This window comes from Coregonus lavaretus (genome assembly GCF_964263955.1).
Source record: "Coregonus lavaretus genome assembly, chromosome: 29".
NCBI lineage: Eukaryota > Metazoa > Chordata > Actinopteri > Salmoniformes > Salmonidae > Coregonus > Coregonus lavaretus.
In genome coordinates this window covers 19,517,493-19,532,867 of record NC_140016.1, presented here as the reverse complement: position 1 = coordinate 19,532,867, position 15,375 = coordinate 19,517,493, and the positions used below count along the sequence as shown (strand labels likewise).

The 15,375-nt window shown below is 42.1% G+C and overlaps 4 protein-coding genes across 5 annotated transcripts in view; all 4 read left to right on the top strand.

Annotated features, from left to right (window-relative positions):
- Positions 1–15,375, top strand: part of LOC311105115 (protocadherin alpha-C2-like) — a gene marked incomplete at its 5' end in the record, with an annotated part of 179,915 nt that overhangs the window by 102,692 nt on the left and 61,848 nt on the right. The window lies entirely within an intron of this gene.
- LOC311104962 (protocadherin alpha-2-like) lies at positions 1,201–7,462 on the top strand (the record flags this gene model as incomplete). Its single annotated transcript, XM_084146950.1, has 3 exons — positions 1,201–3,487; positions 7,228–7,292; positions 7,400–7,462. 3 exons carry the CDS (start codon positions 1,201–1,203, stop codon positions 7,460–7,462), a joined length of 2,415 nt encoding a protein of 804 aa, XP_084003076.1.
- LOC311104961 (protocadherin alpha-2-like) lies at positions 8,414–10,804 on the top strand (the record flags this gene model as incomplete). Its single annotated transcript, XM_084146949.1, has 1 exon — positions 8,414–10,804. One exon carries the CDS (start codon positions 8,414–8,416, stop codon positions 10,802–10,804), a length of 2,391 nt encoding a protein of 796 aa, XP_084003075.1.
- On the top strand, positions 11,430–13,823 carry LOC311104960 (protocadherin alpha-8-like; the record flags this gene model as incomplete). Its single annotated transcript, XM_084146948.1, has 1 exon — positions 11,430–13,823. One exon carries the CDS (start codon positions 11,430–11,432, stop codon positions 13,821–13,823), a length of 2,394 nt encoding a protein of 797 aa, XP_084003074.1.

The window sequence follows — 15,375 nt, the reverse complement described above, 5'->3', positions numbered from 1 at the left end:
GGCCAAATAAAACCACCCACGGGCCAAATTCGGCCCGCAGGCCGCCAGTTGGGGAACCATGGCCTGCTGACTTGAGAGAGTGAGTGTTGCTGTCCATGGTTCTGAAAGCGAGCTAAACTTCAAAGCTGAAGATTCGCGCCAATGACGTATGAATAGCTTTCTATGAAGCTGTACAATAGTGTTGCGATTCAGGAATGTTTAATATGTCAAATCCCAGCAAAGTTGTATATAGAGTATTTTGAGAAAATAGCCAGAAAGGTTTACAACGAATGGGAACTATTTTTTAAATGTTTTATTTAACCTTTATTTAACTGGGAAATATACAGTTACATCATGTTGCAGCTTGATCGTATAGGCTAAACAATTGCCATTGACATCGTCAGCCTAAAGGTCCGTGCTGTATATTTTTCAATTTCAACCGTGTCTACTTGCTTCCAAAGCTGAAATCTTACTATGTGCTGTGCATGGTGCTGAAACCGTTCTTGCTCATTGTTGATGAGGGGCAGTGTTCTTTTTAGATGAATACTTGTCACTGGTGTAATGCGATAGATGCAAAATGGAAATGTACGTTAGAGAAGTGTTTCAGCAATCTTGACAGTATCACACTGTTAACCCCTTGAGCTTTGAATATCAATGTCCCTTGTGCGTCTTCATTCGTTCTTGATTGTTATGGCTTCTGTCATTGTTTTCAAAACATGACTATCTGAGTTTTAATTTCATTATGTTAGGTTGACTTTTCTTCACCTACTTTCCCTGTGTTTTGCATTGACTATAACGTTTTTCATTTTAATACAAAGGCATCTGGGGAGTGAATATCCAATACGATGTGGTCTACTGGAGTTTGTTTCAGTATTCTAACAAGTGAAATTATAACAACAACTGAAATAGCATACATTTTTCTTTTAGATGAGTAAAATAGGCTATGTACAACATTAGCACATGGTGTCGCTAAAGACCACAGAAATTGATGTGGTTGCCGATATTCTATGATGACTCCTCTGAATAAGAAAGAGACTAGCGTCATCAGTTCCGGGAGCTTTGTCAACAGAAACACTCGAATGGTGGTGAGACGGAGAGGGCAGGGCTGTGTACAGGATCTCTATAACGGATTTTTTAGTTTTCATGGATATGTGACTATTTTCGATTGGATTCATTCATTTCGTACAAGCAGCAATGGGTCGTCGAAGACAAAGAGAAAAAATGTGGATTCAGTGCGTCTCGTTGCTTTGTTTATTTGACTGGTCTGCAGCGCAGATCTCTTACTCCGTTTCAGAGGAGGTGGACAAAGGCACGTTTGTGGGGAATCTCGCTAAGGATTTAAACCTTAATGTTCAGGAACTGGAGTCGAGGGGTCTGAGGATTGTATCGAGTCAGAGTAAGAGGTATTTTGAGGCGAATTTGAAAACGGGGATTCTGTATGTTAACGAGAGGATAGACAGAGAGGAGCTTTGTCCGAATACGGCAACGTGTCCGCTTAACATACAGGCCATATTGAGCGATCCAATGCTTCTTCACCGTATTGATGTGAATATTTTAGACATCAATGACAATGCACCATCGTTCCTCGAGGAATTGCATATACTCAACATAGCTGAATCTTCCTTTCCAGGTGAGCGATATCCTCTAGCAATAGCGAATGACGCAGATACGGGCAGTAACTCGGTAAACAGCTACAAGCTGAGCCCGAATGAACACTTCTCCCTGGATGTACAGAGCGGTGGAGAGCAGAGTGTGTCTGCTGAGTTAGTGCTGCAGAAAGCTTTAGACCGAGAGAAACAGCCCGTTATCCAGCTCACACTGACCGCTATAGATGGAGGAAAACCTCCTAGATCCGGGACTTTACTTATAATTATCAATGTGCAAGACGTTAACGATAATATTCCAGTTTTTAACAAACATCTTTACAAATTCCGTGTTACTGAGAACGTGCCGTTTGGTACAATTGTTGCAGCACTCAATGCCAAAGATTTAGATGAGGGAATTAACAGTGAAATAGAATACTCTCTTATTGGTCGCGGGAGTTTAAATGCCCCGGATGTTTTCACCATTAACTCTGAAACTGGAGAAGTTACTGTGAAGGGGAGTATAGATTACGAGATAAACTCCGCTTTTGAGATTCGTGTTCAAGCTAAAGACAAAGGCACTCCGCCCCGTAGCACCCACTGTAAAGTATTAGTTGAGGTTATTGATGTCAATGACAATTCTCCAGAAATCTCAGTAACGTCACTCATGAGTCCAGTCAAGGAGGATGCTGAGATAGGGACAGTGGTCGCCTTGGTGACAGTGACAGATAAAGATGGTGGTAGAAATAGCCTCACCAACTGTAATATTATTGGGTCTGTTCCTTTTAAACTAAAGTCAAACTATAAAAACGATTATTCTTTAGTGGTTGATGGGCCTCTGGACAGAGAGAGCGCTTCTCAGTATAATGTCACCATCACAGCTACGGATGAAGGGACCCCACCTCTCTCCAGCACCAGCGTTATTACTGTACACGTTTCTGATGTGAATGACAACGCTCCTCGCTTCTCAGAACCCGTGATTAATGTTTATGTGAAAGAGAACAGTCAGGTAGGAGACGTAATTTATACTATTTCTGCTTTTGATCCAGATTCAGAAGAAAACGCTAAGATTAGGTATACATTATTAGATAAAAGTGTTTCAATATCAGCATCTGTAAATATAAACTTGGATACCGGAGATATAGTCAGCCTGCAGTCTTTTAACTATGAGGAGATCAAAACGTTCCATTTTATAGTTCAGGCCACAGACTCTGGTGTTCCTCCTCTCAGCAGCAAGGTGACTGTGAACGTTTTTATCCTGGATGAGAATGACAACAGTCCTGGGATTCTCACGCCCTATTCTGAGCACGGCTCCGTTAACACTGAGAATATTCCCTATTCTGCTGAAGCGGGCTACTTTGTGGCCAAGATCAGAGCTGTAGACGCCGACTCTGGCTACAATGCGCTGCTTTCTTATCACATCTCTGAGCCCAAGGGAACCAACCTCTTCCGAATTGGAACCAGCACCGGGGAACTAAGGACTAAGAGGCGAATGAGTGACAATGACCTGAAAATTCACCCGTTGGTCGTGTTAGTTTCTGATAACGGAGAACCCTCACTGTCAGCGACTGTGTCTATTGACGTAGTGGTGGTTGAAAGTACAGGTGAAATTCAGACTCAATTCAGAAATGTGCCGAGAAAGGAGGAGAGCTTCTCTGATTTAAACCTGTATTTGCTGATCGCCATTGCCTCGGTGTCAGTGATATTTTTACTGAGCCTCATCAGTTTAATAGCTGTAAAATGCCACAGGACAGACGACAGTTTCAGAAGGTACAGCGCCCCAGTGATCACCACACACCCTGACGGGAGCTGGTCCTACTCTAAATCTACTGAGCAGTATGACGTGTGTTTCAGCTCAGACACACTGAAGAGTGACGTAGTGGTTTTCCCCACTTCATATCCACCTGCAGATGCAGAACTGATCAGTATTAACGGAAATGACACCTTTAGCAGGAATCAAACATTACCCAACAAAGAGAAGGTAAGATCTATACATAAATGGGCCTATTTTTCTATTGAATGATAAATGTATTGCTCATTTGAACTCGCAGTCAAATAATATTGTTTTCTAAGTTCCTCTTACTTTAGAAACAGCCCTCCACTCGAGAGTTCTCATATTTGCTTTGTTTTGCTCTGTGAGTATGGCCTCCTTGCCTAATAGAGCGAGTGTTGCTGTCCATGGTTCTAAAAGCGGCTAAACTTCAGAGCTGAAGGATTCGCGCCAAGCGTTCAATGCTCTTTGACCCTCAAACTCAACTCTGAAACTTGAAACCAGTTCCACTGCTTTTTTTTAATTGTTCCCCTCTAATCAGGGACTGATTTAGACCTGGGACACAAGGTGTGTGCAATTTATTATCAGGTAGAACAGAAAACCAGCAGGCTCCGGACCCCTGGTAAGAGTTGAATACTCCTGCTCTATGACAAATGAATGGCTTTCTTTTACGCTGTAGTAGGGTATTGTAATAAGTAGGGTATTGTGAGAAAATAGGCATAACCTTCTACAACCTATAGGAAATATACATCCATCATGTTGCAGATTGATGATTTAGGCTACACAATTACCCTCGACATTATTATTCTAAAGGGTGCATACTATATATTTATCAATTTCAACAGTGTATATTTATTTCCAATGTTCAATGTTCAGCAAATGGTTAAATCTTACCGAGTGCTGTCCATGGTGCTGAAACCGTTTTTGCACTCTGCTGGTGGGGGCAGTGTTCTTTTTAGATTAACACTTGTCACTGGTGTAATTAAAAAGATGCAACGTGGAAATTTGCTTTTGAGAATTGTGTCTTTTCAGTCTTGACAGCATCACACTGTTAACTCCTTGAGCTTTGTATATCAGTGTGTGTCTTTGTTATGGCTTCTGTCATTGTTATCAAAACATGACTATCTGAACATTTATTTCATTATGTTAGGTTGACTTTACTTCAGCTACTTTCCCAGTGTTTTGCATTGACTAGAACGTGTGTCATTTTAATTCACAGGCATTTCGGGTAGTGAATGTCCAACACGATATTGGAGTTTATCATAGTATTATAAAAACAAGCGAAATAATAGGCATACGGTCTTATTTTACATTAGTAATATAGGTTATGTACAACATTAGCACATAGTGTCGCTATAGACCACAGAAATGAATGTCGTCGCGGATATTCTATGACTCCTCCTCTCTGAATGAGAAAGAGACTAGCGTCATCAGTCCAGACCACTTTGTGAAGAGAAACACTCGAATGGTGGTGAGACGGAGAGGGCTGGGCTGGAGGCTAGTACAGGATCTCTCTTACAGATTTTGTAGGATTGATGGATATTTTAATATATTCTGCCCGAATAATTAGTTGTTTTGTACAAGCAGCGATGGGTCGTCGAAGACAAAGAGAAAGCGTTTGGATTCAGTGCGTCGTGTTGCTTTATTTATTTGACTGGTCTGCAGCTCAGATCTCTTACTCGGTTTCAGAGGAGGTGGACAAAGGCACGTTTGTGGGGAATCTCGCTAAGGATTTAAACCTTAATGTTCAGGAACTGGAGTCGAGGGGTCTGAGGATTGTATCAGGACATAATAAGAGGTATTTTGAGGCTAATTTGAAAACGGGGATTCTGTACGTTAACGAGAGGATAGACCGAGAGGAGCTTTGTCCAAATACGGTAAAGTGCTCTTTAAACATACAGGCCATATTGAGCGATCCAATGCAGCTCCACCGCATTGAAGTTAATATTTTAGATATAAATGACAATGCACCGACCTTCCTTGAACAATATCAAACGTTTAACATTTCGGAATTATCTTCACCTGGAGATAGATATCCATTACCGATAGCGAATGACGCAGATACGGGCAGTAACTCCATAAACAGCTACAAGCTGAGTCCGAATGAACACTTCTCCCTGGATGTACAGAGCGGTGGAGAGCAGAGTGTGTCTGCTGAGTTAGTGCTGCAGAAAGCTTTAGACCGAGAGAAACAGCCCGTTATCCAGCTCACACTGACCGCTATAGATGGAGGAAAACCTCCTAGATCCGGAACGTTACAGATCATTGTTCACGTAATTGATGTGAATGATAATACGCCAACATTTGCTAAACCACTTTACAAGGTCCGTGTTAATGAAAATGTATCTTTAGGGACACAAATATTAAAGCTGGATGCTACAGATTTAGACCAGGGTGTGAATAGTGAACTTGTTTATTCATTTAGCAAACGAGGTAGTGTTAATTCTGCCGATGTTTTTTCTATAGATAAAAAAAGTGGCGAAATTACTGTAAACTCTAAATTGGATCATGAACAAAACGCAGCATATGAGCTACGTGTGAAAGCTACGGACCAAGGTCATTCACCTCGTAGTGGTTATTCTAAAGTGTTAGTTGAAGTAATTGATGTAAATGATAATGTTCCTGAGGTATCCGTGACGTCACTCATGAGCCCGGTCAAAGAGGATGCTGAGATAGGGACAGTGGTCGCCTTGGTGACAGTAACTGATAAAGACGGAGGTAAAAACGGACTTACCAACTGTAAGATTGTTGGGTCTGTTCCTTTTAAACTAAAGTCAAACTACAAAAACGATTATTCGTTAGTTGTCAACGGGCCTCTTGACAGGGAGCGCGATTCTCAGTACAACGTCACAATCACATCTACGGATGAAGGGACCCCGCCTCTCTCCAGCACCAGCGATATTACTATACATGTTTCTGATGTGAATGACAACGCTCCTCGCTTCTCAGAACCCGTGATTAATGTTTATCTGAAGGAGAACAGTCCGGTAGGAGACGTCATTTATACGATTTCTGCTTTTGATCCAGATTCAGATGAAAATGCAAAGATGAAGTATTCATTATTAGATACAAGTGCTCCAATATCATCGGCTGTAAATATATACTCGGATGCAGGCGATATAGTCAGCCTGCAGTCTTTTAACTATGAGGAGATAAAAACTTTCCAGTTTAAAGTTCAGGTCACAGACTCTGGTGTTCCTCCTCTCAGCAGCAACGTGACTGTGAACGTTTTTATCCTGGATGAGAATGACAACAGTCCTGGGATTCTCGCGCCCTATTCTGAACACGGCTCCGTTAACACTGAGAACATTCCCTATTCTGCTGAAGCGGGCTACTTTGTGGCCAAGATCAGGGCTGTAGATGCCGACTCTGGCTACAATGCGCTGCTTTCTTATCACATCTCTGAGCCCAAGGGAACCAACCTCTTCCGAATCGGAACCAGCACTGGGGAACTAAGGACTAAGAGGCGAATGAGTGACAATGACCTGAAAACTCACCCGTTGGTTGTGTTGGTTTCTGATAACGGAGAACCCTCACTGTCAGCGACTGTGTCTATTGACGTAGTAGTGGTTGAAAGTACAGGTGAAATCCAGACTAAATTCAGGAATGTGCCGAGAAAGGAGGAGAGCTTCTCTGATTTAAACCTGTATTTGCTGATCGCCATTGCCTCGGTGTCAGTGATATTTCTACTGAGCCTCATCAGTTTAATAGCTGTAAAATGCCACAGGACAGACGACAGTTTCAGAAGGTACAGCGCCCCAGTGATCACCACACATCCTGACGGGAGCTGGTCCTACTCTAAATCTACTCAGCAGTATGACGTGTGTTTCAGCTCAGACACACTGAAGAGTGACGTAATGGTTTTCCCCGCTCCATATCCACCTGCAGATGCAGAACTGATCAGTATTAATGGAAATGACACCTTTAACAGGACTCAAACATTACCCAACAACGAGAAGGTAAGATCTATGGATTATTTTTCTATAGAATTATATCTGTATTTCTCCTTTGAACTCCTTGCAGTCAAATAATATTGTTGTCTAATTTCCTCTTACCTGGAAAACAGCTGCCCACTCGAGAGAAGACACATTGGCTTTGTTTTGACCTGTGCAATGGCCTCCTGGCTTGATGGAGCGTGTGTTGTTGTCCATGGTTCTGAAAAGGCGCTAAAATTCAGAGCTCAATCTTCGCGCCAATCATTCAATGCTCTATGACGTGTACATTACTTTCCACGACGCTGTACAATAGTGTTGCGCTTCACGAATATGTAAACGTGTCACAATCCCAAAAAAGTTGTATATTAGTTATTGTGAGAAAATAGGCAGGGACGTTTACAACTTATGGAAAATATACATATACCTCATGTTTCAGATTAATAATAGACTACACAATTGTCATTGACATTATAAGCCTATAGGTGCATACTGTAGCTTTATCAATTTCAACCGTGTCAAAAGGTTTGTTCAGAAAGCGCGAACGCTTACTAAGTGCTGTCCATGGTGCTGAAACCGTTCTCGCTCTCTGCTGATGAGTGTTCATTTTAGATTGATAGGCCGGCTTGTCGCTGGTGTGATCAACGTCTCGTGTTTGTTTTACTCGTTGATTCTTATAGCATCTCACATTGTTATCCGAAGATGACACTTATTTCATTATATGAGGTTGATTAACGTTTCCTACGCATTCCATGTGTTTTCCATTTAAGAGAACAGTTGGAGTTTTACATATATAGGCCTTTCTGTGAGTGAATGATCAACATGAGGTTGTCTGCTTCAGGTTGTCTCAGTATTGTAAAAACCAGTAAAATAATATACATTGTAATGTTATGAGTAATATATGTATAAAAGTAACACACGGTGTCGCTATAGATCATAAATGGGAGAGAAGTTACCGAGATTCTATAACTCCTCCTCTCTGAATGAAAAAGAGTCTAGTCCCGAGCGCATAGTGAAGAGAAGCACTCGAATGGTGGTGAGACGGAGAGGGCTGGGCTGTAAAGGATCTCTGACATATAACGGAATATTCGAGAGTTTTAATGGTTACAAGACCATTACTTGGATTCAGTTGTTTTGCTCAAGCAGTGATGGATCGTCGAAGACAAAGAGAAAGCGTGTGGATTCAGTGCGTAGCGTTGCTTTGTTTATTTGACTGGTCTGCAGCGCAGATCTCTTACTCCGTTTCAGAGGAGGTGGACAAAGGCACGTTTGTGGGGAATCTCGCTAAGGATTTAAACCTTAATGTTCAGGAACTGGAGTCGAGGGGTCTGAGGATTGTATCGGGTCAGCATAAGAGATTTTTAGAAGCTAATTTGAAAACAGGAATTCTGTACGTTAACGAGAGGATAGATAGAGAGCAGCTTTGTCCGAATACGGTGCAATGTTCCTTAAATATAGAGGCCATATTGAGCCATCCTATGCTTATTCACCGTATTGAAATAAATATATTAGACATCAATGATAATGCACCGTCATTTCTAGAAAGCTTTCATATATTTAACATATCAGAGTCTTCCTCATCTGGAGAGAGATATCCACTACCGATAGCGAATGACGCAGATACCGGCAGTAATTCGGTAAACAGCTACAAGCTGAGCCCGAATGAACACTTCTCCCTGGATGTACAGAGCGGTGGAGAGCAGAGTGTATCTGCTGAGTTAGTGCTGCAGAAAGCTTTAGACCGAGAGAAACAGCCCGTTATCCAGCTCACACTGACCGCTATAGATGGAGGAAAACCTCCAAGATCCGGAACGTTACAGATCATTGTTCACGTAATTGATGTCAATGATAATACGCCAACATTTAGCAAGCCACTTTACAAGGTACGTGTTAATGAAAATGTATCTTTAGGGACACAAATATTGAAGCTGGAGGCTACGGATTTAGACGAAGGTACACATGCTGATATTGCATATAGCTTCATGAAACGTGGAAATGTGAATTCTGCCGATGATTTCTCAATAAATTCACAAAGTGGTGAAATAACTATAAAACGGAAATTGAATCATGAAGAAAATGCTGCATACGAAATTAGAGTTCAGGCGACGGACCAAGGCTCCTCGCCTCGCAGTGGTTATTCTAAAGTGTTAGTAGAAGTTATTGATGTCAATGACAATGCCCCTGAAATATCAGTTACATCACTTATGAGCCCAGTCAAAGAGGATGCTGAGATAGGGACAGTGGTCGCCTTGGTGACAGTAACTGATAAAGATGGAGGTAAAAACGGACTTACCAACTGTAAGATTGTTGGGTCTGTTCCTTTTAAACTAAAGTCAAACTATAAAAACTATTATACGTTAGTGGTTGATGGGCCTCTGGACAGAGAGAGTGCTTCTCAGTATAATGTCACAATCACAGCTACGGATGAAGGGACCCCGCCTCTCTCCAGCACCAGCGTTATTACTGTACACGTTTCTGATGTGAATGATAACGCTCCTCGCTTCTCAGAACCCGTGATTAATGTTTATGTGAAAGAGAACAGCCCAGTAGGAGACGTCATTTACACGATTTCTGCTTTTGATCCAGATTCAGAAGAAAACTCAAAGACGACGTATACATTATTAGATAAAAGTGTTTCAATATCATCATCTGTAAATATAAACTCTGATACTGGAGATATAGTCAGCCTGCAGTCTTTTAACTATGAGGAGATCAAAACGTTCCATTTTATAGTTCAGGCCACAGACTCTGGTGTTCCTCCTCTCAACAGCAAGGTGACTGTGAACGTTTTTATCCTGGATGAGAATGACAACAGTCCTGGGATTCTCGCGCCCTATTCTGAACACGGCTCCGTTAACACTGAGAACATTCCCTATTCTGCTGAAGCGGGCTACTTTGTGGCCAAGATCAGGGCTGTAGATGCCGACTCTGGCTACAATGCGCTGCTTTCTTATCACATCTCTGAGCCCAAGGGAACCAACCTCTTCCGAATTGGAACCAGCACCGGGGAACTAAGGACTAAGAGGCGAATGAGTGACAATGACCTGAAAACTCACCCGTTGGTCGTGTTGGTTTCTGATAACGGAGAACCCTCACTGTCAGCGACTGTGCCTATTGATGTAGTGGTGGTTGAAAGTACAGGTGAAATCCAGACTCAATTCAGAACTGTGCCGAGAAAGGATGAGAGCTTCTCTGATTTAAACCTGTATTTGCTGATCGCCATTGCCTCGGTGTCAGTGATATTTTTACTGAGCCTCATCAGTTTAATAGCTGTAAAATGCCACAGGACAGACGAGAGTTTCAGAAGGTACAGCGCCCCAATGATCACCACACACCCTGACGGGAGCTGGTCTTACTCTAAATCTACTGAGCAGTATGACGTGTGTTTCAGCTCAGACACACTGAAGAGTGACGTAGTGGTTTTCCCCGCTCCGTATCCACCTGCAGATGCAGAACTGATCAGTATTAATGGAAATGACACGTTTAGCAGGACTCAAACATTACCCAACAAAGAGAAGGTAAGAATTACAGTTCAGTGACCGAAAATTGTGCCGTTCTTTAGACATGCGTACTAATTTGACTGTATTATATTTATTCTATAGGTCCTCATGACATTGTTATTTACTTTTTTTTACTCATTTTAGTGATCGCTGAAATACTGGATATTTCAAAGCTTTCAATTGTTGTAAAATCGGTGTACTATTTGCATGCGGTGAAAAAGATACCGGCCTTGCTGTCCATGGTTCTGAAATACACCATGGCCTTTACAGTGTAGGCCTGTGAACATTGTGTACGTTTAGTACATTCCCTAATCATGTCCATCAGAACACACCAAGGTCATCATATGGTCATCTGTGGTCACTAACTTTTTGGGGGGAAGATTACTGTGATTGGTCTCCACCTCCACAGACATATGTGATAGGCCATCGTTTTCTCTGTAGATATCCACATGGTGTCACTATCGGCACACACAGTGTGAATCCTCACTGGCTGTACGAGGCTCCGCCCTATACAGGAGCAGTGGTCGGTGTCGAGAAAAAAGGCTTTGTTCGCGTGAGCAGCATAACATCGTGGCTCTGGTCTGATTCTGTTTTGGATTACGCAGCTATGCCGGTGATAGCCTCTTTTTTTAGCAGTAGGTTTCTTTAACTGAATACCGACACAATGACTCACAAAGTGGTTATTTTTCGTTTGTGGATGTACTATCTCCTCACGTTATGTCATCTTTGGAGTATCGCGTCAGCACAGATTGTCTATTCCATATCGGAGGAATCTAACCCGGGCACTGTTGTTGGACATTTAGCGAAGGATTTGCACCTTGATGTGCAGGAACTTGAATATCGTGGGTTTGAGATTTCCGGACCCAACAAGAGGTATTTCGATGTAAATACAAAGACTGGAATTCTGTCCGTGAGGGAGAGAATAGACAGAGACGAGCTCTGTGCTCGGAACACGAAGTGTTTGTTAGAGCTAGAAGCCATTGTGAATTCGCCATTGAATCTATACAGATTTGAGGTTAATGTTTTGGATATAAATGACAACTCACCTTCATTTCGGTCGCTTAAAACATATTTGAATGTATCAGAGTCAGCATTTCCAGGTGAAAGATTTACACTTCCAAGCGCCTACGACGCAGACATAGGAGCTAACTCGGTAAACGGCTACAAGCTGAGCCCGAATGAACACTTCTCCCTGGATGTACAGAGCGGTGGAGAGCAGAGCGTGTCTGCTGAGTTAGTGCTGCAGAAAGCTTTAGACCGAGAGAAACAGCCCGTTATCCAGCTCACACTGAACGCTATAGATGGAGGAAAACCTCCTAGGTCTGGGAATATGCTGATCATTGTTAATGTGCAAGATGTTAACGATAATATTCCCGTATTTAGCAAACCGCTATACAAAGCTCGAATACCTGAGAATACTCCGCATGGTGCATCTGTAATCACAGTCAAAGCGAACGATTCAGATGAGGGCCTTAACGGAGAAATAGTATACTCATTTATTAACCACGATAATGATAATAACGTTGATATATTTGCTATAAATTCGGCCACTGGGGAGATAACAGTAAAAGGCGAATTGGATCACGAAAAAAAAAGTGCTGTTGAAATCCGTGTGCAAGCTAAAGACAGAGGCCAAAATCCCAGAGCATCTCACTGTAAAGTGTTAGTCGAAATTACAGACGTGAATGACAATCCACCAGAGATATCTGTAACGTCTTTAGTTAACATTGTGAAAGAGGATGCGTCACTAGGGACAATGGTTGGCCTGATAACAGTGAAAGACAATGACGCAGGCAAAAATGGCGCTGTTCAGGTTAAAATACTAGGCTCTGTGCCATTCACGATAAAGAACTCATACAAGAATCATTATTCTTTAGTGGTTGATGGGCCTCTGGACAGAGAGAGTGCTTCTCAGTATAATGTCACCATCACAGCTACAGATGAAGGGACCCCGCCTCTCTCCAGCACCAGCGTTATTACTGTACACGTTTCTGATGTGAATGACAACGCTCCTCGCTTCTCAGAACCCGTGATTAATGTTTATGTGAAAGAGAACAGTCCGGTAGGAGACGTCATTTACACGATTTCTGCTTTTGATCCAGATTCAGATGAAAATGCAAAGATGACGTATACATTATTAGATAAAACTATTTCAATATCATCATCTGTAAATATAAACTCGGATACTGGAGATGTAGTTAGTCTGCAGTCTTTTAACTATGAGGCGATAAAAATGTTCCATTTTAAAGTTCAGGCCACAGACTCTGGTGTTCCTCCTCTCAGCAGCAACGTGACTGTGAACGTTTTTATCCTGGATGAGAATGACAACAGTCCTGGGATTCTCGCGCCCTATTCTGAACACGGCTCCGTTAACACTGAGAACCTTCCCTATTCTGCTGAAGCGGGCTACTTTGTGGCCAAGATCAGGGCTGTAGATGCCGACTCTGGCTACAATGCGCTGCTTTCTTATCACATCTCTGAGCCCAAGGGAACCAACCTCTTCCGAATCGGAACCAGCACTGGGGAACTAAGGACTAAGAGGCGAATGAGTGACAATGACCTGAAAACTCATCCGTTGGTCGTGTTGGTTTCTGATAACGGAGAACCCTCACTGTCAGCGTCTGTGTCTATTGATGTAGTAGTGGTTGAAAGTACAGGTGAAATCCAGACTCAATTCAGAGCTGTGCCGAGAAAGGAGGAGAACTTCTCTGATTTGAACCTGTATTTGCTGATCGCCATTGCCTCGGTGTCAGTGATATTTTTACTGAGCCTCATCAGTTTAATAGCTGTAAAATGCCACAGGACAGACGACAGTTTCAGAAGGTACAGCGCCCCAATGATCACCACACACCCTGACGGGAGCTGGTCTTACTCTAAATCTACTCAGCAGTATGACGTGTGTTTCAGCTCAGACACACTGAAGAGTGACGTGGTGGTTTTCCCTGCGCCATATCCACCTGCAGATGCAGAATTGATCAGTATTAATGGAAATGACACGTTAAATAGAACACAAACGCTTCCTAATAAAGAGCAGGTAAGATCTACATTATATACATAAACGGGCCTATTTTTCGATTAAATTGAATCTGTATTGTTCATTTGCATTTCATGCAGTCAAGATTATGGTTTTCGAAGTGCCTCTTTTCCAGAAATCAGCCCTCCACTCGAGAGTTGTCACATTGGCTTTGTTTTGCTCTGTGTCTGGCTTAATAGAGCGAGTGTTGCTGTCCAAGGTGCTGAAGGCGCGCTAATCTTTCAGAACGAAATATTCGCGCCAAGTGTTTATTCCTCTGTGACGTATGATTGGTTTTCTATGAGGCTGGGCAAACCGGTTGCATGCTAGTTTGGTATTTATTCTATTTTAATGAATATTATTATTTTTTATTTATTTTTTACATCGGGTAGAGTTGTAGACTAATTCAAAAGGGCAAATTCTGAACTTTGTAATGACAGCGGAATCAGAACTTCTGCTGTTTTTGTTCTTTGATGGATTATTGGTTGTCATGATTGTGAAGGAACCAATACTTTCACAGGATGTAGGTTTATTGCTTTTTTGTAATTATATCATGTCAATGCCGATCCCCGTGTTCGGAATGCTACTACTCAGTGCATTCTTCTGAGTCCATGACTCCCTCTCTGAACATTGAAAATAGGCTTCTCTGTCAGTCAGTAAGGCCATCCCTTGCATTCACAAGGTCGATTGATAGATCGTGATTGCATGTTGTTGAATCTTTCACAAACACCACCCAGGTTAACTGATATAGCAATTGAAACAAACAAACCATCATGTAAATGGAGGAGTATGTGTTTCTGTAACAACCATTGCTTTCACTTTTGGGTGCATGAGTAATCCTAATCTATCTCTCTGTTTCTCTCCCCTACTTTCTCTTTAACCATTTCCCTGACTCACTCTGCCTTTCTCTCAATCTCATGGTCTCTGTTTTTCTCTTGGGTTCCCAACTCTTAATATCGATTTATCTCCATCCCCCTGCCGTTCCCCTCTCTCTCTGTGTCTCTCTCTCTATCCCTCTGCCCCCCCCCTCTCTCTCTCCCTCTCTCTCTCTCTCTCTCTCTCTCTCTCTCTCTCTCTCTCTCTCTCTCTCTCTCTCTCTCACTCTCTCTCTCTGCCCTTCCCCTCTCTCCTTGTCTCTCTCCCTGTCTTTGAATTGAATTGAATTGAATGTATTTTGGGTAACAGACATATACAACAAAATGTACAATTTGGACCCAGAGGATATCACTTGAAAGTATTAATTAAAAGCTTGTTTCCAAAGTGGTCCTCGATGGTAAAATGAATAACACATATAATGATTAAAAGGCAAGAAATAATTACAAACAACCATAAATACATTCATTTATATTGACATCCAAATAAATGGCACTATTCACTGCACTTTTCCCTAACCTTAAAAATCAACCATATTTATTTCACATTAAAACAGTCTATTCATTGCACATCATCCCTATCATTCAAATAAATACACCTGACCAGCAGTAGGGGTCACAAAGGGCAGTGGAGTGGTTTCTCTTACCTAGACAACCTTGTCCAAATGAAAACCTTTGCCTGCTTTTTAAAGCTATTTCTACTTTTTCTTTGCTTGATCTCCAAG